The 26,315-nt window shown below is 38.6% G+C and overlaps 2 protein-coding genes across 2 annotated transcripts; both read left to right on the forward strand.

Annotated features, from left to right (window-relative positions):
* Positions 1-5,472: 5,472 nt before the first annotated feature.
* On the forward strand, positions 5,473-16,440 carry LOC127646441 (gelsolin-like). The gene is made up of 17 exons (XM_052130104.1): positions 5,473-5,625; positions 7,469-7,654; positions 7,832-7,986; positions 8,592-8,753; positions 8,865-9,014; positions 10,960-11,049; positions 11,910-12,042; positions 12,335-12,423; positions 12,539-12,754; positions 12,995-13,128; positions 13,227-13,317; positions 13,483-13,653; positions 13,767-13,941; positions 14,616-14,731; positions 14,823-14,900; positions 15,399-15,459; positions 15,710-16,440. Exons 2-17 carry the CDS (start codon positions 7,474-7,476, stop codon positions 15,868-15,870), a joined length of 2,163 nt encoding a protein of 720 aa, XP_051986064.1. The 5' UTR covers positions 5,473-5,625; positions 7,469-7,473; the 3' UTR covers positions 15,871-16,440.
* A 342-nt stretch (positions 16,441-16,782) lies between these two features.
* On the forward strand, positions 16,783-25,107 carry zgc:109982 (uncharacterized protein LOC553564 homolog). Its single transcript, XM_052130105.1, has 6 exons — positions 16,783-16,952; positions 18,879-19,040; positions 21,431-21,610; positions 21,775-21,868; positions 23,900-24,083; positions 24,490-25,107. The coding sequence occupies exons 1-6, from the start codon at positions 16,856-16,858 to the stop codon at positions 24,742-24,744; spliced, it is 972 nt and encodes a 323-aa protein (XP_051986065.1). The 5' UTR covers positions 16,783-16,855; the 3' UTR covers positions 24,745-25,107.
* Positions 25,108-26,315: the final 1,208 nt, after the last annotated feature.

Consider the following 26,315-nt stretch of genomic DNA (forward strand, 5'->3'; position numbering starts at 1 on the left):
CTCGAGAGACTTGAGAGGCGGAGCCCTGGGAGGCTTGAGAGGTGAAGCTCTGGAAAGCTCGGGAAGGCGGAGCTCTGGGAAGCTCGGAAGGCGGAGCTCTGGGAAGCTCGGAAGGCGGAGCTCTGGGAAGCTCGGAAGGCGGAGCTCAGGAGGCTCGGAAGGCGGAGCTCGGGAGGCTCGGAAGGCTCGAGGGGCGCAGGCTCTAGGACGGGCATGACCATTGGCGCTGGCTTTTGGTCAGTCCTGGCTATTGGCGTTGGCCCGGGAACGGTCGAGGCTACAGGCGCTGGCTCAGGGACGGTCGAGGCTACAGGCGCTGGCTCAGGGACGGTCGAGGCTACAGGCGCTGGCTCAGGGACGGTCGAGGCTACAGGCGCTGGCTCAGGGACGGTCGAGGCTACAGGCGCTGGCTCAGGGACGGTCGAGGCTACAGGCGCTGGCTCAGGGACGGTCGAGGCTACAGGCGCTGGCTCAGGGACGGTCGAGGCTACAGGCGCTGGCTCAGGGACGGTCGAGGCTACAGGCGCTGGCTCAGGGACGGTCGAGGCTACAGGCGCTGGCTCAGGGACGGTCGAGGCTACAGGCGCTGGTTTCAGGGACGGTCGAGGCTACAGGCGCTGGTTTCAGGGACGGTCGAGGCTACAGGCGCTGGTTTCAGGGACGGTCGAGGCTACAGGCGCTGGTTTCAGGGACGGTCGAGGCTACAGGCGCTGGTTTCAGGGACGGTCGAGGCTACAGGCGCTGGCTCAGGGACGGTCGAGGCTACAGGCGCTGGCTCAGGGACGGTCGAGGCTACAGGCGCTGGCTCGCTGACCTCTGAGGCGACAGGCGCTGGCTCGCTGACCTCTGAGGCGACAGGCTGGCTCGCTGACCTCTGAGGCGACAGGCGCTGGCTCGCTGACCTCTGAGGCGACAGGCGCTGGCTCGCTGACCTCTGAGGCGACAGGCGCTGGCTCGCTGACCTCTGAGGCGACAGGCGCTGGCTGGGTGACCGTGGTATGCGCTGGCTTGGGTTCGCTGACCGTGGCTGACGAGGGCTCTGGCTCTGGCTCGCTGACCGTAGCTGATGAGGGCTCTGGCTCGCAGACCGGGGCAGGCTCTGGCTCTGGCCCGCTGACCGTAGCTGACGAGGGCTCTGGCTCGCAGACCGGGGCAGGCGAGGGCTCTGGCTCGCTGACCGTAGCTGGCGAGGGCTCTGGCTCGCTGACCGGGGCAGGCGAGGGCTCTGGCTCGCTGACCGGGGCAGGCGAGGGCTCTGGCTCGCTGACCGGGGCAGGCGAGGGCTCTGGCTCGCTGACCGGGGCAGGCACGGAAAGCCCAGTGGCGGAAACCAGGATCGAGAGAGGTGGTTCCCCGGCAGCGAGTACTCCCAAGACTAGATCCACATATTCCCTCCACGTGAGGTCTCCGGAGTTCGGCAATCCCCTCAGCTGGTACGTTGGTAGCCCGAGCTGGTAGATGGTTTTCAGGGATGTGTCGTTGAAGCCGGTGTGGATGGCAACAGCGGAAAAGAAGTGGGAGTACTCGCGGATGGTCAACTCCGCCTGGGTCAGTTCCATCAGGTAAGCTGCTAGATCCATATTGGGTCGTTTGTTCTGTCACGATTGAGCAGCAAGGCAGACGAGGAGATGCGGATCTAAATGCAGTTACACTTTATTAAATAAACAAGCAAGAAAAAACACAAAGGAAAACCCTCAATGGGGAAATAAACATAAAACTAGAAAACACAGGCAGGGAACACACACACACCAGGCTAACAACATTCAACAAACGACAAGGAGTGAACAAAAAGCAGGGCTTAAATACACAGTGAGTGATGACAGAATGAGACACAGGTGAAAACAATGAACAAAATGGCAGTGATGATGGCAGGTGGATTCTGGGAAGTGTAGTTCTAAACAATGACAAGTGAGACAGTGGAGCTAAACAAGGGACAAAAGTGAAAACTATGGAATGCAAAGGTGACAAAAATGGCAGACAGAGGGCAACAGTGAAACAAGACAAGGAATTCCTAACAGCAATATCTTGACTTGTGTTTTTTTTTTTTAACAGTGCAAGGTTTGGGAAAGGGAGCCAGGGTAAATTTCCACTGGAAAAAAATACAGAGCTGCAGAGAGAATAAACTAGGCTTCAGGGATTCATATGTAATCCTTCCAAAATCTTTAATGAAATGGGACATCTACTCACTTAACAGGCCAATTTGTGATATAATGTTGTGAAACTGGTTTATCTACCAAGACTATGCAATATACTGAAACAACATCCATTAGATTTTGTTGGATAAAATCGTTGCATAAGTGTATAGAGCTGGATTTTTGCACATTCCTGATGGCACGCTCTACTCACACTCCTCTAGTCTGAAGACAATAGCATTTTATCCATGCCATTTGGCTCCAGTGCACAGTTTTGTATTTGTGCATATATGCATGAAAGGTTTGTGTAAGTTTCACGCATCAAATTATGTTTCTGATCCTTCGTGAGTTTTCTGGAGTGTGTGTGTCTATGTCTGCAAGGGCATACATACACATGTGTTAGCGTGTGTATTTCTGTGTGTGATTATGTATGAATGGTGTGGGGTGTGTGTGTTTAAAAGGCAGACAATAACATACAATGCTGAGGTTGCAGTGAAAGGTTTAGGAACTCTGCAGTCCTCCCCCAGTGTTTATTCATCAGAGAGGGTCGACACAGTTGTTCCGTTCCTCGGCCAAGCAGCCACGTGAAAACCACAATGTGCCACAAAAACAGGACAGAGGCCCTCAATCACAGCACAGATTCAACCAAATCAGACTTACCAAACAATCTGTCACATCATTGACATTCAAACAGTGGGGTCCAAAATTCTGAGACCACTTTGAAAATCTGGGATTCAAAATCTAATTTAGACCTGGAGACAAACTGAAAGTTTTAGGAATTTGAAAATGTAAAACAAAGACAAGTTCTGGCGTAAAATGAAGAAGAAAGATTTACGATTCTGTCAAATGAGTATATTTGTGACATTGACCCTGTTAACACAAAATGCATATTTTCTTGTTAATTCAATGCACAAGATGTCCTTTGGAACATTGTCAAATCATGCTGGAGCAGAGGCGCAAAAACCATATATGCAATGTATGCAATGGCAAGTACTAAGAATGTCTGAAATTCAGATACTTTTCACTTGTATTGTTATACTGATAATATAATTTCTAATGAAGAGCTTTTGTATTGAAATAAAAAAATGGCAAATGTATTTTTGCAGTAAAAAAACTAAAAACAACAACAATGTGGCAGGGCGGAGGGCGGGGCCGGGTCGTGATCCTACACACCTGGTCCCGTATTAGGCTAATCAAGCCTCCCGAGAGGGATAAAGGTCGACTGCAGAGAATCGTGCGGGAAGGAGGAGGCGAGAACCGGCTTGACAATATAAATAATAGTTTAATGATAAACTTAAAAGACAACATAAACACACACATGACGGACATGTCTGTAAACTATCTCTCTCGGGAGGCTTGATTAGCCTAATACGGGACTGGGTGTGTCTCACGATCCGGCCCCGCCCTCCTCCCTGCCACAAACATTTAAACATTACTGCAGTCACATGTATGACCCATACAATGAGATAGACACTAGACAAAGAAGTGCAGTTATACCTGTAGGTTTATGTTTGTTTATGAAGCAACTGATCTGTGTTTACACACTCTATTGTAGTCATTAGAAACGTTTGCTTGGGCCTGTGGTTAGAGGAAAGCTAAGGGTTTTAATGTACTGTATCACTACAGTGCAGCTTTAATTTCAGTTTTAGATTCTCATACTGCTTCCTTTAACAGGAAGTTGTGATGTGCTACAGAAAGGCTGAAAACATGTAGATGCACATTCCTTCCTTCACAGTTGAGGTTTTGTTTGCTGGTTCTGCATACTCTGTCTTGTCAGTGTGTTTCATCCTTTAAATATTAAGAAGTTTCAGTATTTAAGGACTAGTTAATAACATACAAATCTGTTTAATATAGAATTATGAGTACTATTTGTATGTAATGGAAAAAGGCTAATAGACAGTCCACGAAACACAACTAGAAGACTAACTTTAGATCAGAGAGCCTGTAACTATGACTCACTCTCACACGCAAATATGACTCACTCACTCCAAGTTCACGGCATTCCTCTTGTTTTCTCAATTTCACAGCCCTCATGTCAGACCTTCAAGTTCTGAATCCACAGGCCTTATTCTAAGCAAATCTTGCGGCAAATTTTGCCTTAAGCTCTTAGGTACTCAAACCCTGCATCTATGATTTCTTTACCCTTGACTTCTTGGAATGCCTGAGAAATCCTGGTTTGTACCTTCATAACCCAAAGGCATATTCAGACAAAGTACTGTGCTCAGGGTATTTCATGAAGGATCTGTTGAGAATATGAAATAGAAAGCTCTGACAATCTTTAGGCTTGTGTCTTGATGGAATATTTCAGGCTCTGTAGAATATTAAATCTTGCAGGCTCTAGGTTGCCATAGGTGTATGCCTGCTGCTGAGAGGTGGATTTCAGGTCTGCAGGTGTAGCAGTGCTCAGAGAATGGGGTAAATGGGGAAGAGTAAATTGTAAGTCATGGTGAATCTTATGTGCACATATCACAAAGAAATAGACATGTCCGGACCTATAATTGTTAATAAATGAAAGGTTTTTTCACCTTCACTCAAAAAAGAATGTCACCTCACTGGAAATGTGTGCTGTGAGTTTAACCTGAAATGTGTGAAAACTGCTTCACCTGAAATCTCCCAACTGTGAAAATGCAATACAATGCAATACACTTAAAGAGCACTTTACTTATTAATATTTATTATTTATTTATTTACTCATCTGGCACCAACAGTCATGCAATGGTCAGATTCACTGAGATCACATTTTCCCCCATGATGGTTGAAGTGAACATTAACTGACGCTCCTGACCCGTATCTGTATGATTTTATTCATTGCACTATTGCCACACGATTGCTGATTAGATGATCACATGAATAAGAAGGTTTATAGGTTTTCCTAATAAAGAGCCCAGTTAATGTAGCCTACAATGAGAGAATAATGCTCAGCATGTAATTAAACTAGGACACTTCTCCTGGTCTGCAGCATCAATTAAAATGTATACCTGTATCTATTTACAAATGATGTGACATTTAATGGGTTAGACATTTTGTCTACGTGTGTGCATTGTAGGCCTTCATGAACAGTATAGGTCTTCCATTCCGTCTATATTGTGTAAATTGTGCATCATGTTATAGAGCACATACGCAATTTTTGAACAGCCACACCCTGCTGCACTTACCATGCAGTTTTGTAATGCATTTCATTGTATTTATTGTATGTTACCATTTTGTCTATATAAGAATAAATAATCGTTGTGTTTGTGTTTGGGGGAGTGTAATGACTTTGTGCCATAAAGTTACATAATGTGGGTTTTAGGGATGAGCCTGAGGGAGGAGATAAACTTGTTGTAATTGGCTGAGGGCTCACATCTGCCTCTCCCCTGAAAAACGGCAGATCATTTAAAGTCCGCTGCATCCTTTGAAACTTCTGAAACTGCACAATCTGGAATATACCAGGAGTAGCTTCTAAAAGCACATCTGTCTTTATCGTCTTCTGCGCATTTTGTTGTCCAGAAAGGTAAGATATTGCCTAAGAAAGCTGAACTGCAATTACTTTATTGTTGTACTTCATTTGTTTGAGTGTGCGTAAGACAGATACGCAGAACAAATTATATTATACTTCTGTATCATCAACTAGCCTACCTTATTTCTGTTACTTTTGGTATATTCATTAGATATTTGACAGTAGAAAATACTTTTGGGCTTTATACGCGCCGATCCGCTACAGAACAATAACGAAAGAGTACTAAATAAAAGGATATTGCTACATTACTCTAGACATGGAGTCCAGCTGCAGTTTGCGCCCATACTTCTGCGTAGTTTTTATCAATAGGCTATTTACAAAAAATAAAATAGGCATATATAGTAATTTTTCATTTGTGCTTTGCAGATTGTGTTTATGCTCTGCACGAGAAAACACGGGATTCCAGATGTGTTATCTCACATAGTCTAAATGATCGGTGTTACTAATTAAGTTAACCTGTTGTTTGCTAAATGTGCATCCTGGCTGAATATTAATAATTCTTATTAAAATGATTGGGTTCTTTACAATTCCGTGTACCTGGTTTAATATGTGGGCGTGCCCAACCTGCCCTTGACGCGCGGCTCTTACAAAAATGACATTGGTAACCATAGTTTCTACCAAAATACAATAGGCTAGTTACTATGTTATAACGTCATATCACGTAGGATTGTATTATTGGACTAAGTAACTAAGATTGTATTATTGGTAACAGTGCAGTTAGCAAAAATACAAGTTAAATTGCACATGTCAACAATTTTGATTTTGATTTCATTCAATGCATTCAAAACATGTCACCGTTCGAAGTTAAAGGTAAATTGGACATGAATGTATTACTATGATTCTGTGATTAAGATTGTCAACTCACTCTCATGCACATATGTGCCCTAATAAACTCAGGTAAATAACTGGGGCATGCATGTCTGCACACAGAAGAATTTATGCAGCATGACTCTTTTGTTGACAGCTCCACCCTGCTGGGGTGCACCCACTAAATACTTCAACTGAGTTAATAACATAATGCCTAGGGCTGATCATGAATTCATTACTGTTTTTAAATGTATTAAAAATGCATGCAATATGTTTGCTATTGAACAGCAGGTCAGTTTTGCATCCTTTTCTAAATGCTCCTGTTACTCATTGCATAACTCTCACTGTTTTAAAACTAACTTTGTACCATGTGCACACACCTGTTTGTCATATATTTGAATATAAATGGTTGTGTTTTGAATAAAACTGATGTTTAGAAACCTACCTCATTTGTTTTGTTGTTGAGTGTATGAGATGTCTATTTTAGATCTTTTCATCTGAAAAGCATCACAGTCTAATCAACATGCTAAACATCTTAAAAAGATCAGATTTACAAGCATTCTAAATCAAAAACGTCTTGAAGTCATCTGTTTAATGTCTTATTGACATTCAAAACATACTTATTGACATAAGTCTTATAGACGTATTGCAGATGAACAAACAATGTAAAAAATACATCTTCCAGTTGTAAACACTCACATCAAATAAACGTCTGTGTGATGTACATGTGCCAGCAAGGTTGATAAAGCTGCCTTTGACTTTGATCTCTGTGTTATTTATAATATCAGCAATTAATGTTAAGGCCATATTCTATTCCAGGGCTTTATTTTCTAAATTCTGTTATGACCTTGTTTTATCACTCACTTATTAAATTACCATGCACAGACCATATAGATTTTTAAGACATGTTTAATAGTTTCTGTTCTATTTTATTAGTAACTTTAAGTGTTAACATGTGATATCTTGCTCTGAAAATCAGCCACAGAATTTTTAGACAAGACATCCAAGTGTTAATGTCTATATATTCCAGGAATCATGGTTTTCCACAAGGAGTTCCAGAATGCAGGTAAGGAGCCTGGTCTGCAGATTTGGAGGATAGAGAAGATGGACCTGAAACCTGTCCCCAAACAGCTTCATGGAAACTTCTTCACTGGAGACGCCTATGTTGTCCTCTTCACCACTTCTGCTCCCTCCTACAGCATCCACATATGGTTAGGTGAGTTGGACTAGTTTCATTTAATACCTTAAATCTATGCTCATTGCCAAAAATCTGTCTAAAATATTCACTGCCTTTGTAACAACATGGCACTGTTTTTACATGTAAACTGATATAGTGACACACCTTCACACTATTGTGGATATTTGCACTTCTCTGTATATGTTTGAACTGCAGGTAATGAGTGCTCTCAGGATGAAAGAGGAGCTGCTGCCATTTTTTCTATGCAGCTAGATGATCATCTGGGTGGAGCACCAGTTCAGTACCGTGAAGCTCAGAACAACGAGTCCATCAAATTCCTCGGTTTCTTTAAATCTGGAATTAAATACAAGGTAATAACCCATATGGGGTACCAGATGCTTTATGAAGCGAGTTACAATTTTTTTTTTAAATTTTGTCATATTCAGTAACAAAAAGTTCACAATTTTGCAAGATTTTTTGTAATATGCTTAATTTTACATTTGCCAACATCAATATACATTTGTAAAATTTCAGAATTTATCTATACAGTCTTAAGTTGAATGTTAATTAATGCCAATGGATAGCAGTGGATCAGAGTTGCTATCGTTTTCCAGAATCATAATTAGGGAAAACACCTGAGAAGCGGACAATGTCACAAGTGGGGTTAGAATGGTCCCATTTACTGCATACAAATAAGTGGTGCAAACGTCTACTATTTTCCATAACAAATTTCCGCAATGCTGTGATATTTTGTTTTTTACTGAAATGTATCTAATAATTAAAAAAATGGCAGAGGAAAATTTTGTGTCAGGAAAACAGCAAAGAATTAATCCAGCTGAAAATATAACAGTAAATTGCATCTATATCTGCAAATATTTTTCTTTCTTGAAAATTCACAGATGCTACTGTAAGAGTAACAAGACATTTTTATGTATTTTGTTGTGCTCAATGTCAGTTTTCTGTCTCCATAACACAGCAAGGTGGAGTGGCCTCTGGGTTCCAACATGTGGTGACCAATGATATGAATGTGAAGCGTCTACTTCACATTAAGGGACGGAGGACCATTCGTGCCACGGAGGTGAATATGTCCTGGGTCAGCTTCAATCGTGGTGACTGCTTCATCGTTGATCTTGGAAAGGTCAGAACCACATTGTGTGAAATTATTAATAGATTTGAGGATTTTTTTTGTGTTTTCTGTTTGTAAAATCAAAGATTCACAACCTCACAATCAAAATTCTGATTTTTTTAGGACATCTACCAATGGTGTGGGAGTGAGTGTAACCGTTTTGAGCGCTTGAAAGCCTCCCAGGTGGCTATTGACATCCGTGATAATGAGCGAAATGGGCGTGCTGCTCTGCTCATGGTTGAGGAGGGTTCTGAGCCAGAGGCTGTCCTTAATGTAAGTCTTATCTTCTTCCACAAGACAAAAAACGAAGTGCCATTTCACAATTTCACATTTCCATCTAATCTGTGCAAATGGTAAAGGCAAACAGATTGGTAAAGGTAAATATTTGGCTTTTGAGCCCTAAATTACCACCTAGTGCTAATTAGTTAAAGTTAGTTAAACGTAGAGTTATTAAAATTAATGTGGAGTTGGGGTGGTGGAGGTGTTGCAATTGACTAGGTAACCAGGCTCTTTCCAAAATTTTGTTTTGTGTTTCGAAGTCCATTTTGTTGCAAGAATGAGCATTGCATTGGTATTGCTGTTATGGCAAGATGTGAAGACATACATTGTTGGGGCAGTTGAGGCATGCCACAGAGAATAACATAAGATCTGTAATCAAGTAAACAAAAAAAAACACACACACACACACACACACACACACACACACACACACACACACACACACACACACACACACACACAAATACTATACATGGTGGGCTGGTGGCCATGTCATTTTAGGGGAACTGAAGGTGGCCTGTGCGTATGTTCAGAGATGTGACAATCATTGTCTTAGTGGTGATCCAACTATGCCATGCAGCATCTAGACTTTTAGAAGCTGTGCATATATGAGAAGGACTTGCTTCAGCAAAACAAAACAAAAATGATTTAAAAAAGTAGTTATTCTTAGACATCAAAAAGAAGTAAACCAGTGGCTGAAGGTGCTTCAAGTCAGAGCATCACAGAGTAGATGTACAAAAATGTTTCTGGGCTGTATTACAATTTTGCCATCTACCTCTTCTCTTCACACCTCTTCCCAAAAGTCTTGGGTGAATTGCTTCAGCTAGTGTAAATCACCTAAACTAATCAAAACACAGTATAAACTGTAAAAAAAAAAAAAAATTTCAGGTAACCTACAAATTATTTACTTTGTGTGGAAACATCAAAATTACTTAAAAACAACAAGTTTGTTTTATAATAAAGTCAAAAATATTATTTAACCTGAAAAAATCTACCTGAATACATTAGGTTACACCAACATACTGTAAGTAATTGTTATGGGTTAGATTAGTTAGAAATAGATCCTTTAGCTAACATTGCAGGTGTTTTTGACCGTTACATTACGTATCGCTGTGGTTTTTGCCTTTTTTTGTGCAGGAGCACCACCATTTATTTTTTCATTCTTTTGTCAAGTAAAATAGAACATCATCTGTTAAAAATGTGTCTCGAGACACCTGTTATACTCTATTCCCTGTTAGCACATGTACAACACCCAGACATCTACCTGATGTGTGTGTTTACATCTGGAAGATGTCTATTTTGTGTTGTTTGCTATAATACGGATGTCAATAAATATGTCTCGGATGCCAATGAGACATTCAGCAAATGTCTTTGAGACATTTATGATATAGAATAATTGTAAATCTGATCTTTTTAAGATGTTTAGCAGATGTTAGATGCTTTCCAGATAAAAAAAATCTGAAACAGACATTTCAGAGACGTACGTGTGCTATCTTGTGTGTCTTAATCTGAACAGCATTTAGTCTTTTAGAACACATACTGTATTGAAGAATTTGTTTTTATAATTTCTCAATGGCATCAGGATTTAATAATTTCTGAAAACAAAAATGGTTTCTGTGCATACGTCGAGTTGAACTCTTGCAGGCAAAAGTAAGAAGAAATGCAACAGTGAATTAAATTTAGTAGTAGTGCGTTTGAGGAAATTGTTAACAAATTTTAAGTAAAGGTTTATTTTCACTTTCTGCATAAACACTGTCATATTTAAAATATTGTTTGGTTTTTAATCAAAGAAGGATTGTTTGGATTTTGACTTCTTTCATGATGTTCTGTGTAATAGTCTTTTTATGTGACATTGGTTGACCGGTGGTTGCACACATTGGTTCCATTTTTTCCTCCCATGGATAAAATTGGTGGAAACCATTATTGTGTTTATTTTAAGGTTCTTGGGCCCAAGCCCAACATCCCAGCAGGAAGTCCTGACGATGAGACGACAGACAGAGCTAATCAGAAAAAGGGCACTCTCTACATGGTATGTTTGATTATGTACTATAGGCCTACTGTAAACACATCTGAAAGCTACCACAAGCACTGTGTTCTGCTGTACTCTATGAACTTTTGATAACATTATTTTAGGGATCAGAAATTAGACAGTAATCCATGACTAATAATTACACTTGTAAGTGACTAGTTATGGACTGGTTTGGCATTATAATTATTTCTTAAGGCTTATTTCTTATTCTTGCTTTATAGCCCCTTTACATTTGCTTTGGTCATAACAATGAATTTATTAGCTTAAAACAAAACATATCAATACTCTGTGTGAATGTGCGGCTTGTAAGTATAAAATACATGTAGAATGCATATAGTATTTCAACAAAGCAGGGAAGGTTAGGGTTAAAATTCCCTCTGAGACTCCAAATAAACACAATAATCATGCTGCAGTGATGCCCCTAAACTGTATGGTAGTATTTAATTAGGGGTGCAATTAGCATCTAACACTTTTTGTTGCTATTTACACTAAGCAACAAAAATCTCAGCCTTCTGTATTTATTTTATATTTATAAGCTGCACATTCACAAATTGTAATGAGAACCTATAAATGATATATTTTCCACCTTGCTAGCTATTGGTATCTTTCATTTAACCTAATACATTAATTGCTAGAAAAAACAACAGCAAATGTAAACAGGCTATATATCTTATATATTATACCTTATATACTGGTACCTTATAATTATAAAGAAGTCTGTAACTAGTCCCTTACAAGTCCAGTTATTAGTCATTAATTACAGTCGTATTTCTGATCCCTAAAATAAAGTGTTACCGAAATTTTTGTTTAAATTAAAATGAATTGAGTTTTATAAATATATGTATTTGTGTGTGGATTAGGTGTCTGACTCTGCCGGCTCCATGAATACATCTCTGGTGGCCCAGAGCAGCCCTTTCAAACAAGAAATGCTCACTCCAGATGAGTGCTACATCCTGGACAATGGAGTGGACAGCAAGATCTTTCTTTGGAAAGGTATGGTCCACATTCAACTGTGATTTTATTTTGGTGTCCTTTGTTAAATCCAGGTCATAACCACCATAGTCAATGAGGTGGACATGCCCCTTCAATATTCAGATAAGTGGTCAATCAATATGGGTTTTTCAAAGGGAGAATTTTGAACATTTGGTATGTTCCAAATGTTAAATATTTGGTTTCATCCTTGTATTATAATGTATGTATATTAATTAAAGCCACTAGGTGAAATACAGAGCGAAGATGACTTTGTTTTACTTTATGGAACCTCTCATGTATATAAACCCCTCAGGAGCGAACGCTAACACAGATGAACGTAAGGCAGCCATGAAGATAGCTGAGCAGTTTATCAAAGACAAGAAATACCCCCAAAACACACAGGTATTGACCTCATCAGAAATCTGATTTGGAACCATCCTTAGTGACCTTGTTAATTAAGTAAATCAAGTGGAAGCCAAATCCTAACTAGTCTGTCTATCATTCTTTCTGTAACCAGATCCAGGTTATGCCAGCTGGAGGTGAGACCACACTGTTTAAACAGTTCTTCAGTAACTGGAAGGATAAGGATCAGACCACAGGTCCAGGAAAGGCCTACAGCATTGGTCGCATTGCACATGTTCAGCAGATTCCCTTTGACGCCTCCAGTCTGCACTCCAACAAAGCAATGGCAGCCCAGCATGGTATGCTGGACAATGGCTCTGGCAAGGTCCAGGTAAAAGTACTGATCCTAAAAGGATCAAGGACCAGTTGTTTTTAGAACTCCTTCTAATTGGGCTTATATTGTGTAAGATTTTGTTATTTGCAATGTATGTTTATATATTGCAATATGCCGTTGATATGTTGTTATTGTGTTGCCACTGATACAAAAATAGGATAGAAAGTCCACAATGCTTTTGCTTGTAACGTCAGCAACACATTGTGATTCTATGTCTCTTGCACTGGACTTCTGAAGGTGTGGCGTGTGGAGGGTGGGGATAGAGTTCCTGTGGACCCTTCTAGCTATGGGCAGTTCTATGGAGGAGACTGTTACCTGATACTCTACACCTACCGCCAAGGAAGCAGAGAGCAACACATTATCTACACCTGGTGAGCTAAGACAATTACAGGTTGATACATATTAATCAACAAATTAATCATAGTCAACATTTAATGGTTTAACTAGATTAACTTATTTTTTATTTTAGGCAGGGGCTTAAGTGCACTCAAGATGAACTGGCTGCTTCAGCTTTTCTTACAGTCAAGCTGGATGATTCTATGGGCGGTGCACCTGTCCAGGTATTAACAAACACACCCCTCACCTCCTGTGTTTGGTCAAATGATCTTGTATTTTCTATCTCCTGTAGTCTAGTCTAATTTGCTACACAGAAAAGTTCATTTGATATGAAATAAATGTGGTCAAGGTCTACTTGATTTGGAACTCACTGTAATGTCCCACTGCAGGTCCGTGTCACTCAAGGCCAGGAACCACCCCATTTGATGAGTCTGTTTAAGGGGAAACCCATGATCATCCACTTGGGTGGGACATCACGTAAAGGTGGTCAGAGTCGGACTGGTAGCATACGCCTCTTCCACATCCGCCAGAGCTCCACCCGTGCAACACGCGCTGTGGAGGTCAGTGATAACTTAAGTCACTCCACAACACACACTGTACATGAACTTAGAAATGACCAACAGGAAATGATCTCTGACTCGTTCTCTCTCTTTCTCTCTCTCTCCTTAACTAGGTGGAAACCTCTGCAGCTAAACTGAACACTAATGATGTGTTTGTGCTGAAGTGTCCTGACGGCATGTTTCTGTGGAGAGGAACAGGTGCATCCGAGGAAGAAATGGCTGCTGCAAAATACGTCTGCAGCTTCCTTGGAGGAAGTGCCACTGAAATTTTAGAGGGCAAAGAACCAGGTTGGTGCCTGCTGTTTTAGAAATGTTCAGTCATTGTAATGTTCATGGTGATCCTTTGTAATATTCGATTAACCACGAGAGTTCAATGATTAATTAATTATTAATCATTTGGTTACTTGGGATTAAAGAATATTTATTGCACTGTATATGCATCAAACACTAGAAATAGCAGGTAATAAAGGCCACAGTGAGCTACAGTATAAGCTGACAAACCAATTTTTTTACTTGGCACGGTGTGTAAAAAAATGCAGCTGTCGTGTGCAAGTTGCTGAAAAACAATCAGAAAAACAGCGCAGATGCACGTAAAAACATCTGTTAACAACCTTTAATTGCCCTATACATGAAAAACTGAGCTGAACCTGGCCTGAAACCCGACAGTTTGTCTTGTACTGTCGGGCTTGGATCGGGTTGAAGACCTCTATTGCACATTTAGACTAATTGATTTTGGTATTAAAGTACTGTACAGACCCGTCGAACAGTTAACTGAATAACAACTATCCCTTACATCCCTAAATTCCCTGTTATTTATCAGTTTTGTTATTACAAAAATGTCACTTCAATTTTCACAACCCAATGTTTTTTCATGACATAGGAAAATTCCCTCTTTTTACTTCCCTCTCCTATGTTTCCTTTTCTCTCTTTCTCTCTCTTTCATCTCATCTTGCTCTTCTCAGCTGGGTTTTGGTCTGCTCTGGGTGGAAAGAAGGATTATCAGACCTCCAAAAGTCTGCAGAAGACAGTTAAACCTCCTCGTCTGTTTGGCTGCTCCAACAAGAGTGGACGTCTGGTTGTGAGTTCACCTAGATGGGTTTTCATTTTATTTGAAACTGATTTATTTTTTAAATGAATGCATATACTTTACTTTACCCTTTTCATCTCAGGCTGAGGAAGTGCCTGGAGAGTTCACCCAGTCTGATTTGGCCACTGATGATGTCATGCTTCTGGATACTTGGGAGCAGGTTAGAAAAATTGAACATGAAATACCATTCACAACACTATGAAAAAAAAATATGAGGAAAAATGTAAGACGAAGCTCGATTTTATCCAATGAGATTGAAATGGATCTGGAAAAGTGATGTTACATACCTGATTTGAATCAAGTGGTTGGATAGAAGGGGTTAAATAAGTAAGAAGGATTTGTGACTTCAGCTGAAATGGAAAGTTGTTTCGATGTCAGAACAAGTTCTACAGTATATCTACATAACTTGATACATTAAGTTATTTCATATATTTGGAAAAAATATTTTATTTGAAAACATTTGCAGAGATGAGCTGAGAACAGGAACATGCAAGAAAAAAAATTAAAGAGTTGACTTTAAAATGGCATGATATTTTATACACTGTTTTAGCATGTACATAATGTTTATTGGACATTATACAAGTACATACATACTGTTCAACCAAGTTCAGTTATTGCAGCTGCTGAAAATGAGATTCCCTGAATCTTTTCTCCATAGATCTTTCTTTGGATTGGTAATGAAGCAAATGAAGTAGAGCGGACTGGATCAGCTAAAATAGGTAAGTTAATACACTGAAGCACTAACCAACAGAGTATTCCCTCATACCATTATAAATATAATTTATAATGTTAGGATAATTCAGTTATCTATTCTAAAGTACAAAAAGCAATGTATATCTCTCAACTGGAGCAATCCCTGTTTACTCATTATGCAGGATAAGTAATGTGGTTAAACATTATCATTGAATGTGGAATTCCTTATTATTAATTAAATTAAATTAAATTAAATTAAATGTTTCTTTCCATCAGCCAAAGAATATTTGGAGTCTGATCCTTCTGGCCGTCGTGGCACCCCGATCATCACTATAAAGCAGGGCTTTGAGCCCCCAACCTTCACTGGCTGGTTCCAGGCCTGGGATTCCAAGATGTGGGATACAGACCCACTGGATCGCATCCGTGCTCGTTTCTAAATGCACATTCCAAACACATACTATTACACATTTTTGTCCATTTGCATACAGTAGCTTCCAATACTCATCTGTGTTCTTGTGTTTGATGGGTGGAGAGTGGTGCTATCTGAAATGAATGCAGATGAGAACACAGTATGCAATACTGTTGCATGTTAAGCCTCTATGAACTGTATTTTTCTACTCTTAATGACTTTCAAATAGAGTGCTTTGCCTTGTTATAAATGTAAACTATTTTCTATTTCTTTTTATATACTTCTTAGGATTACTTCTATATACCAATGATGTTTCCAAATGCATTGGCATCATAATTTTTTTATGAATATTAAAAAGAATATGTTTAAGCAAAGAATAATGTTGAACTTGATAAAATGAAAAACATTGATCTGTCTTCAATATTTTAGATTAGTGCCATGTGATTATGAAAAACTGTTCACATGTACTGTATGTATTATGCCTCACAAATTGAAATGTTATCGAAGCATATATTGTAGTTACTAGAAATGGTTTAAAATGTATGTCTATAATTATGCTGATTTACATTACATAATAAAACCGTGCTTATTAAAATAATAGTAAGTTATTTTGTGTTTGTTGAAGTGGGCATGAAGGACAGTGGTTTATCAAGAATGTAAAATATATGCATAGTTTCTTGGAGCAACACAAGCAGGTAAAATACTTCATATGATATTTATAAAGTATTTTGAGTTTAAACAGATTACATCACAGTTGTGTTCAGGACTTGTGTCTTGGCAATCATTGTGTTGCTTAAAATAATCAATCTGCAATACATGTGAGTAGGGCTGTAGATTAAAATGACACATGGGCCATTCTGCTGAGTCTGTATGAGGTGGATTTAAAATGTGTCTTAGCTCATCTTTCAAGCTCCAACTCACTTAGTCTCTTTATCTTCTCCCTACCTCTTCCCAGCTCACTTTGACTCTCTCTGTCTTGCCGCGTGTTTAGAGAAAAAATTTTCATTGCTGCCATGAATCAGAAGGTTGTACTGATCACTGGTTGTTCTTCTGGCATTGGACTGGCACTTGCTGTTCGTTTTGCCAAAGATGAGAAGAAGAGATTCATGGGTAAGGACAGTAAATGGAGGTAAACCGCATAGCTACCTTAGTATAGTTGTGAGTGTGGTTAATTTCAATTGAAGATGTGGGATGCATTAAAAAAATGCATACAAATATTCTTAGTTGTGGATTCTCATAAATAAATTAGCTTTGCTTGTACATTGAAAACCCTTACAAAAATCGAGAGTTCATGACAAATTTGCCACAAACTTTCCGCAAATTTGCCACTGATTATTTTCACAGCATTATTTTCATAGCTTTGCAGTAGACTGTCAATTTTTGCCAAAGGTTTGCTGCAGGTTCACCACTACCAGTGAAGAGCTGCAAACTTTTTGCAAACATTTGGGGCGAATCACATGCTCACTTGCAAGTGAAAATAATGAGTGGCTAATTGCTGCAAATTTGTGGCAAGTTGTTGAAATGTTGACCTTAAAATGTGCTTAATCTAAAATAACTGGTTTTATTCAAGTAAAACATATTATTGAACACGAATAAATCAACCTGATTGAACTAGGTTACATCAACAAAACTAAAGGGTTAGATCAGGTTGATATAACTTGTTGCATGGTTGAACTGTAAGGTACTGTAAAGTACATAAGTAGCTTTAATCCATTAGTCATTAAATAATCAGTGACTACTGCTACTTGAAATAACTTAAAAGTTAACTTCAAAAATTTAAATATACTTGAGGCACCATTTGGGGTTCAGATTGTGACACTGATTGAACCATATGAAGAACCTAGATACCATTTTATATTGAGACGGTTCTTCCAGTAAACCCATCATAAGGGAAAGGTTTTGAGACACTTACATATTAAAGTTTGATGAGTACACAATAAGATATTTGAGGAACTTATATGGAATAGATTTCCCCAAAATGGAAATTCTGTCTATTCACTCACCTTCATAACATTCCAAACCCTTATGATTTTCTTTAAAGTGTTGGTAATCCAAAAATGAAAGTTCTCTTATAATTTACCCTCATGCCATCTAAGATGTGGATGACTTTCTTTCTTCTGCTGAACACAGACACATATTTTTAGAAAAATATCTCTGCTCTCTATGTACAGTACATACAATGCAAGTAAATGGTCATCCGGCCTTTGAAGCTCCAAAAAGCAGATTAAGTTGCAAACATAATCATCAGACCCCAGTGGTTTAATCAATGCCGTCTGAAGCGATCCAGTTGGTTTTGAGCAAGAACAGACCAAAATGTAACTCCTTTTTTACTGTACATCTTGGCAGCAGTCTTTTTGGCAATCATGATTTCAAGATCAATCATGATCATATCTAGAGATTGCAATGGCAAGGTGTACAGTGAAATATGAGTTGTATCAGTTCTCAACCAATAGCAACTGGATATCTTCAGAAGACATTGATTAAACCACTGGAGTGTTATGGATTACGTTGATGCTGACTGTATCTCCTTTTTGGGGCTTCAAATGCCTCATCGCCATTCACTTGCATTGCATGGACATATAGATCTGAGACATTCTTCTAAAAATGTTTAAAAGGAAGAAAGTTAATCCCATCTGGGATGGCATGAGGGTGAGTAAATTATGAGATAATATTCATTTTTGGATGAAATATCCTTTTAAAGCAATAAAGTGAGTCACTTGAAAGCATCATACAAGTAGGACACAGAAGTATTATACAAGTAGTCCATGCGACTCATGTTTCATATTCCAAGTCATCTGTAGGCATATGACAGCCCAAAGTTTAAGTCATATTTCAGTCTTAATCTTGATGTCTGTTGCACATTCATTAATGCATGAGAGAAGCTTGTTCAAAGTGACAAGACCTTGCATGAACATACTCATGAAATATTTATTTGAAGTGGTGAATAAATGTTCTCTAGGGTTATGCCAGTGTGGTAATCTGAGAGAGCCCAAATATCTTTGCAATTTTTGCAGATTTTATGTTCTGTCTCGGCAGTGTATGCCACCATGAGGAACCTGGCAAGAGGAGAAGCTCTGGTGGAGGCAGCAGGTCGTACTTTGGGTCGCACATTGGAGATCAAGCAGCTCGATGTTTGTGATGAGAAGTCGATCACAGCCTGCGTGGACAGTCTGCCTATGCGTAGGGTTGACATTCTCAGTAAGAGCAATGCTTGCTTTTCATGCTCCAATGGTACTTCTCACATAAAAACAATAATGTTTTATAATCTTCCCTTTTTTCAATCTCAGTGCACTGAAAACTATTGTCTCCATGCCAAAAAAAAATTAAAATAAAATATATTTACACTCACGTGTCACTTTTTTAGGTAATACTAATAATGGGTAGGACATTTGGCCCCCAAACTGTGATTTTTTTTGTGGCATTTATGCAACAAGAAGCGCTCCACCATTGGGCTGAAAGTTTCTAGCACATTGAATGATGATTCCAGTAGCATTTCCACTTCAGCACGGTTCGTTAGCTACCTGTACTGAACCGTGCTGGTGGAATGTGATGTGGTGACTCATGATTGGTCACTTTCTCAGTTAGTCCATTCTAATCCTGATTTTGCAGCACCAAAGTGATAAAATAAACTGTAAAAATGCCAACGACCTTCGAATGAAAAGAGTTTGGACCCAATGGTGGAAAAGGTGCTCAAAAATTACAGAATCTTCTTCAATGTTGACAGGATAACATCACACAACTGCTACTGAATGTTGTCTGCAAATGAAAACAGCAGATCTCCCATTCCACCACATGTCCAAGGTTCTCTATTCGACTGAGATCAATGTTTTCAGTGTTTCAATGTTTTCAATGAATTCCGTGTTGGTGGAACCAGCTTTTGAGATAAAGTGCTTTGTGACATGGTGCATTCTCCTGCTGAGGGTTGCCATTACAAATTGGGTAGACTGTACAGGTCTGCATGGGCCTTAAGATGAAGCCTGAATGTGTCCCAAACGCAGCTCATACCCGAGAACGTGTGACCCCACCAGGCATGTACCATCAGCCTGAACTGAACTCAAACCCGAAACCGCTCACTCTTAATATAATTTCTGCTCCAAGCAAGTACATTTCTTGCAATATGCTGTATTTTATTGAAGCATAGTAAGCAACATCTGTTACAATTTTGTAACAAAAAACATTCATAATTTACTAAAGCATAGCTCCTCCTTAGCACACCAGAGGAAAAGGGAAAAACCTTGGCTTACGTTTATCAAGCGCTGAAACTTTACTGGGTGAAGAACAATATAGAATCATGTGTAACAATGCCACATGAAGTCCTCTTTGTGATCTGAACATCTTCAAGAAGTCGAATCTTTGTGAAACCTGCACAAAAAAAGATAGACGCAGAACAATGAATAAAACAGAATGCATCAATAAATGTTTTTACATTCCTTTAACTTGACACTAGTGTCTAAAAAATTAGGCAATACCAAATGCAATTACCATGCTAGTCTATGCTGTTTATGTTGGTTATTGCTGGTTAAATTTGTGTAACTTAGCTGGTTAAGCATAACCACTTAACCACATATCCACATACCACTGGTCGACTAGTGTGGTTTTTCTGGTTAACCAAGGAAGTTTTGCTATTTAAGCTAGTCAAAAAAGCCTTTTTGGAACACCAACACACCAGCATCCCACGTTGGGGACCAGCATTCAAAACACAACATATGCTGGAGACCACCCATGTTGTTTTTTAGCAGGGCCATGCCTAGCTGGTGCTTTAAGTCAAGCATACAGCCCTGCTTATGCTTAGATAAACATTTTTAGTCGAATAGGGCATAGCTTTCCTGTTCCATCATGACAATGCCCCTGTACACAAAGAAACGTCCACAAAAAATGCTTTTCTGAGTTTTTTCCCATTCATCAAAGAGCTGCAAAAACCGAAAAGCTCTTTGTTCTCCGTCAGGGGAACCAGTGTATTCTCTGGATTTTCAAGCGTTGGCCTTGGATTTGGGCTTCAACCAGGAATGCCTCATTGACCTCTTTCTGGTAGAGCCCATCAAGTCCTGTATTTCTGTTGGGGGGAAGAGGGGAGTTTTGGCTTTAAAGTGGGATTATTTTATCTCAGCCTGTGTCTCGGAAGACTCTCCCTCTTTATCCCAACCCAAGGACAGTAATGCCACCTCTCCGACGGTGGGTACTGCAGCCTCACTTACCATCGCTTATAGGAGAAGGATATTGAGCTCCTTTTTCCTTGTGTTTGTCGGATCGTTTTTTTCCCATGTCTGTTGACCTGCGTTTGTGTGTTACCCCTCTGTCTGGTTAGTTATCTTCTTTATCATTTATTCAGTTTGTTATCGTGTTTTGTTCTGTTTTTTTTTTTTCTTACAAGTTTTCTCCCATGTGAGAGTTTTGTGTTTCATCTTTGTTTTTTCTTTTGTTTAATAAAATAATTTGTTTCACTCATTCCTGCATTTGGGTTCTCCTTCCTGCTTGTCTACCGTGGCATTAACACCTGTGAATACTTCTAAGTTGTTTTTGATTTGCTCAATTTACTCTCTGTGATTCACTATACATTTTCTTACCCTTCTATTCTCTGTTTCTCTCAGTCAGTAATGCAGGAATGGGACTGATCGGCCCCATTGAGTGCCAGTCCATTGATGAGATGAAAACTGTCATGGACACCAATTTCTTTGGGCTTATTCGACTGCTGAAGGAGGTTCTGCCTGATATGAAGAAGAGAAAAAGTGGTCACATAGTGGTCATCAGCAGTGTCATGGGGATTCAGGGTGAGCCTCACAAAAAAGGACTAAAATAAATGGCAGTTTGAGTTTATGAGGTTTCTGATAACATTTTGGCTCATCATAATTAAAAAAATAATAAATAAATTATGGATTCATTGCAATGACAGAATTTGACTATTCTTTAATCACTGTCATGTTCATTTACATAGGTATATTGTTTAATGACATTTATGCTGCTTCCAAGTTTGCTGTTGAAGGTTTCTGTGAGAGTCTGGCAGTTCAAGCTCTGAGATTCAATCTAAAGTAAGTGATTGTGCTCATTTAATGAGCATGGAAATGAGCATATTCATTTCATGATATTGAACAACAGAACATGAAAAACGAATTAACTGACAAGCTTAGTATTTGTTTAATTCCATAGTTAAATTGTCCACATATTGTAACTCATTACTTAGTCATAATGTTTTTCATAGAATGTAATTTGTCTGGTTGGAGTATCTGCAGTTGTATACCTGCAGCAGTAGGGAACAGTTTCCCTGTAGGTTACACAACTTTGGTAACCTGGAATGAATCAACCATACACACGTGTATGCATTATGATAATAATTATATATTTAATTTGTAACACTGCAGTATAACCTAATCAAACTCTACAATGTAAATAATTATTTATTTTTTGTGCTTAACTAACCTGGGTAAACACACATACAATATGGTTGTTTTCCTTATCCAAATATGGTCTTCTGTGGTGGCTGAGGTACAGTCATCCACACGTTCAAAATTGGTTGGTTGCATTTCATGTTTACATTGGATATCTTGGAGTTATTTTTGATAATCTAAGCATCTGGAAAATTTTGAATTTGATAGTTTAGTACTGCTATGTGAAATTAAACAACTAATTTAAATGAAGCCTTATTTCTATAGGGCTACTGTTAATATTCTGACCGTACCTATGATTAGACCATTTTACCTATTTGGGACTGTGCTTAGTATAAATGATTGTTCCTCTTTAAATATTGGTTTACTTTCATCAGGTTTTTAATAATTTGCAGTAAGTCATCACTTGAAATGTATGAAGGCAAACATGGCCAACATTCAGCCAACTTGCAATTTTTTTTTAACATTTATTAGAACAGAAGGAAAACTTTGCCCATAGTTTGTCTATAAGTCATGAAGGTCAACACCTTAAACCCCCATTCTTAATTTTACTTGCCTTATAAAAAATTATCATAGTTATTTAATTGTTTAACTGTGGCATTTATAACAATAACACCATAACCACATAAGACCATGAAACGCTTCTTATTACAATGATTAGCATTTTCAAATAAAAAAAACTATAGTATTTGTCTATTAGATTCTACCTAATAGATTTAATGTTAAACTAGCATTCTGTCAGTTACTACATAAACATCATGCATTTTAGTAAGGAAAATTATGTGTATTTTAAAAAGCTTTGTAATTGATTTTAATGCATGGCACAGTGTCTCTTTACCTCGTTATTGCTGTTTATAAAGCTGTTTAGCGGTTTGAGAGATTTTACTTCCTTCATAGGGTTCCCCTGGTTGTTTTGTGGGAGCTTGACACCGTACCAGCGTGAAAGAATAGTTGCCGCGTGCAACGTAATTTTTGCATCATTTCCCGGTATGGCGTACCAACCCGCTTCAAGTACTGATTTTACATTGAATTACGTTGTTTTATTTGGCTTGAGGTTTAGTTGGGTGATGTATCTATGAGACATAGAGTCTGAAATTGAGTTGGAAACATACTCAACATTCTCTTCTGTTTTGCATGATTATGTGAACAAACAATGGCACAATCAGATACTTTTGTTCCATCAATGCTCAATATGCCAAACTCTGAAAACACCAGCTGGCTTGTGGTGAAAACTCATGCCAATATGCATTTTGTAAAGCTTTTCTCATTCCAGATCATTTGTGGGCACTACAGCTAAAGCTAGCATTAGAATGGACTTCAACATGAATCTAGACTCAGTGGACATTACACAACTTAAATACTGCTGAAGTCCCTTCCAAAAATTGAGAGTTCGCTGCAAATTTGCCACAGATAATTTTCACATGCAAATTAGTTTTTCAGAAAACTAGTGGCAATTTATATGTTGCCAAAGGTTTGCCAGAGGTTCACCACTACCAGTGAAGAGTTGCAAACTTCTGGCAAACATTTGCAGCGAATCACATGCTCATTTGCATGTGAAAATAACAAGCAGAAAATTTGCTGCAAATTTATTTTAAGAATTCTCTGTGATGTTTTTAGAATCTTCACATGCACACTTTAACCCTTTTTTTTGGGCCTATTTTATTTGCATCTGTGCAGTATAAGCCTCATTGAACCTGGACCAGTTGTCACAGAGTTTGAACGTAAAGTGTATGAGGAAGGCTTGAAGATAGACCTCTCTGCAGCTGATAAAGTGACTGCAGACATGTTCACCAACATCTACTTGAAAAATTACAGACAGATATTTGAGACTCTTGGACAAACACCAGAGGATGTAGCAGAGGTACTTGCACCATACCCATTACGAAAATCAAGAGTTCATGGCAACTTTGCCACAAATTACAGCAAATTCGCCAATGATCATTTTCACATGCAAATGAGCTATGCGGCAAACTTGCAGCAAATTGTCCATTGTTGCCAAAGATTTGCCAGAGGTTCACCACTACCAGCAACTTCTGGCAAATATTTGTGGTGAATCAACAGCTAATTTGCATGTGAATATAACAAGCAACAAATTCGAGTCAAGTGTGGCTAGTTTAGAATTTTTGTAAAAACTTTCAAAAACCATAGAAATTTCATCCAGCTATCTATTCAATGACTTTCACAAAACTATCTTTATAATGCTTAATCTTTAGCTTTGTCTTTTATAATTACTAACAGTCTATTATTTGTTTTTCTTCCATAACCAGCACACATTCAAAATCATTAACATGGAGAACCCACCATTTCGCCATCAGACTAACACACTGTACACTCCCATGACCACCCTGAAATATGCTGATCCAAATGGTGACCTTCCCATTGAAACCTTCTACAAGATGGTTTTTGAACATGACAAGGTTTTCAATGCCAGTCTCAATTTCCTCAAGCTCCTACGGTGGAGAAGCCGTAAGAGCTTCACTTTGGACAAAGACAAGACAGCCTTCAAGAATCTTAAAGAATAATTTAGAAACTATGGCGACAAGGACAACTTCCTTGATTTAAATTTTCTGTTATTAACTGCTTCAAGTGCAGAAAAAAAATTAAATATGAAAAACAGCTGTTTCTCTTATAACAAACACTGTATGATTTTCTCCAATGTAAATCATTGAGAGCTTGCTAAAGGTTTGCTATGTTATTTACAATGATTCTACTGTTACTTGTGAAAAATAGTTTTTTGGTCTAATTTTCTTTCAAGACACCTGCAAAAATTAATTGTTCTTTATTCATCAAATCATTCTCTCTCTTTCTCAGTGGAGAATTCTAAAGGCCAGCAAAGCCATCTCTGCTGGCCTAAGAATGCCAAATAAATAAATAAATATTTTTCATCCTTTCATTCTCAACACCTTTTTGCCTATGTATTTGTAATCGCTTTACACTCTTAATTAATCTACAAACAAATAGAGAAAAACTAAAAGTTTATCCAGAATTTTTTTCTTGATGGTTACAAGCGACAAGTGTTTCACAAATCACATGCCCAAAGCCAAGCAACACGTGAGTCTGAGCTCCACCCCCTCAGGCCTTCAGAATTTCCACAGAATCCCTCAACAATGCAAATAAATGGCAACTAAAGTCAGATTGTCAGATCACGCATTAAAGTTCAAATTTGCTTATAATTTCCTCAGGCCAACCAAGATGTATCTGAGTTTCTTTCTTCATCAAATTAGAATTTAATACTTTTAGAATTTCATTTCAGGCCTCCTCCACTAAGCAATGAAAGCAAATGTACTCCATTTTTTGAAGGTCCACAATGCATATTTAGGGTGCATCAAAATTATCCACAGGACTCCAGTCGACAAATAAAGTTCTTCTGAATGCAAAATATCTATTATTTTTAGAAACAAAACAATACTTATATACTTTTTAAGTACAAATGTTTGCTTCCTTACATCTTTGTGATGTGCACTCACGTGAGGGATGACGTAAGCTCGTTGGTAAGGTCACGGTCACTTTTAGGATTTCATTTCAGGCCTCCTCCATTAAAAAATGCAAGTGAATGTACTCCATTTTTTATTATTATTTTGAGAAACAAAACAATACTTATATACTTTTTTACTACAAATGGAGGAGACAGGAATCACATCATTGTTTACAAGAAAAACTTGCACAGTGCACAGACCAAGTGCCGTTCACAAACCAAAACAGTCCAAAATAATTTCCAAATAATAAAAAACAAAAAAAAAACAACAACAATATAAACAATGATGCGCTTTTTGCCCCCTCCTCCATTTGTAGTAAAAAGTATATAAGTATTGTTTTGTTTCTCAAAATAATAAAAAAATGTAGTACATTCACTTGCATTGGTCTGAAATAAAATCCTAAAAGTCTTAAATTCTGTTTTGATGAAGAAAGTAACTCAGATACATCTTGGATGTTCTGAGGGTGAGTTAATTATCAGCTAATTTAAATTTTTAGGTGAACTAATCCTTTAAACCTTTGAAAGTGTCACTCCCTATGACAAAACTTCACGAAGACAAAATTTGAAAGCGAAGAGCGTGAGATCTTGCTGATGATTCGACTGTCATTACTGCTGCTA

Source organism: Xyrauchen texanus, chromosome 7, assembly GCF_025860055.1.
Source record: "Xyrauchen texanus isolate HMW12.3.18 chromosome 7, RBS_HiC_50CHRs, whole genome shotgun sequence".
Taxonomy (NCBI): Eukaryota; Metazoa; Chordata; class Actinopteri; order Cypriniformes; family Catostomidae; genus Xyrauchen; species Xyrauchen texanus.

Excerpts from the sequence above, each read along its gene's own strand:
- zgc:109982 (XM_052130105.1), top strand. The coding sequence starts at position 16,856 with ATGAATCAGAAGGTTGTACTGATCACTGGTTGTTCTTCTGGCATTGGA. Across the intron at positions 16,953-18,878 it reads TGAGAAGAAGAGATTCATGG|TGTATGCCACCATGAGGAAC; the intron begins GTAAGGACAGTA and ends CTGTCTCGGCAG. Across the intron at positions 24,084-24,489 it reads CACCAGAGGATGTAGCAGAG|CACACATTCAAAATCATTAA; the intron begins GTACTTGCACCA and ends TTCCATAACCAG.
- LOC127646441 (XM_052130104.1), top strand. The coding sequence starts at position 7,474 with ATGGTTTTCCACAAGGAGTTCCAGAATGCAGGTAAGGAGCCTGGTCTG. Across the intron at positions 9,015-10,959 it reads AGCCAGAGGCTGTCCTTAAT|GTTCTTGGGCCCAAGCCCAA; the intron begins GTAAGTCTTATC and ends GTTTATTTTAAG. Across the intron at positions 12,424-12,538 it reads AATACCCCCAAAACACACAG|ATCCAGGTTATGCCAGCTGG; the intron begins GTATTGACCTCA and ends TTCTGTAACCAG.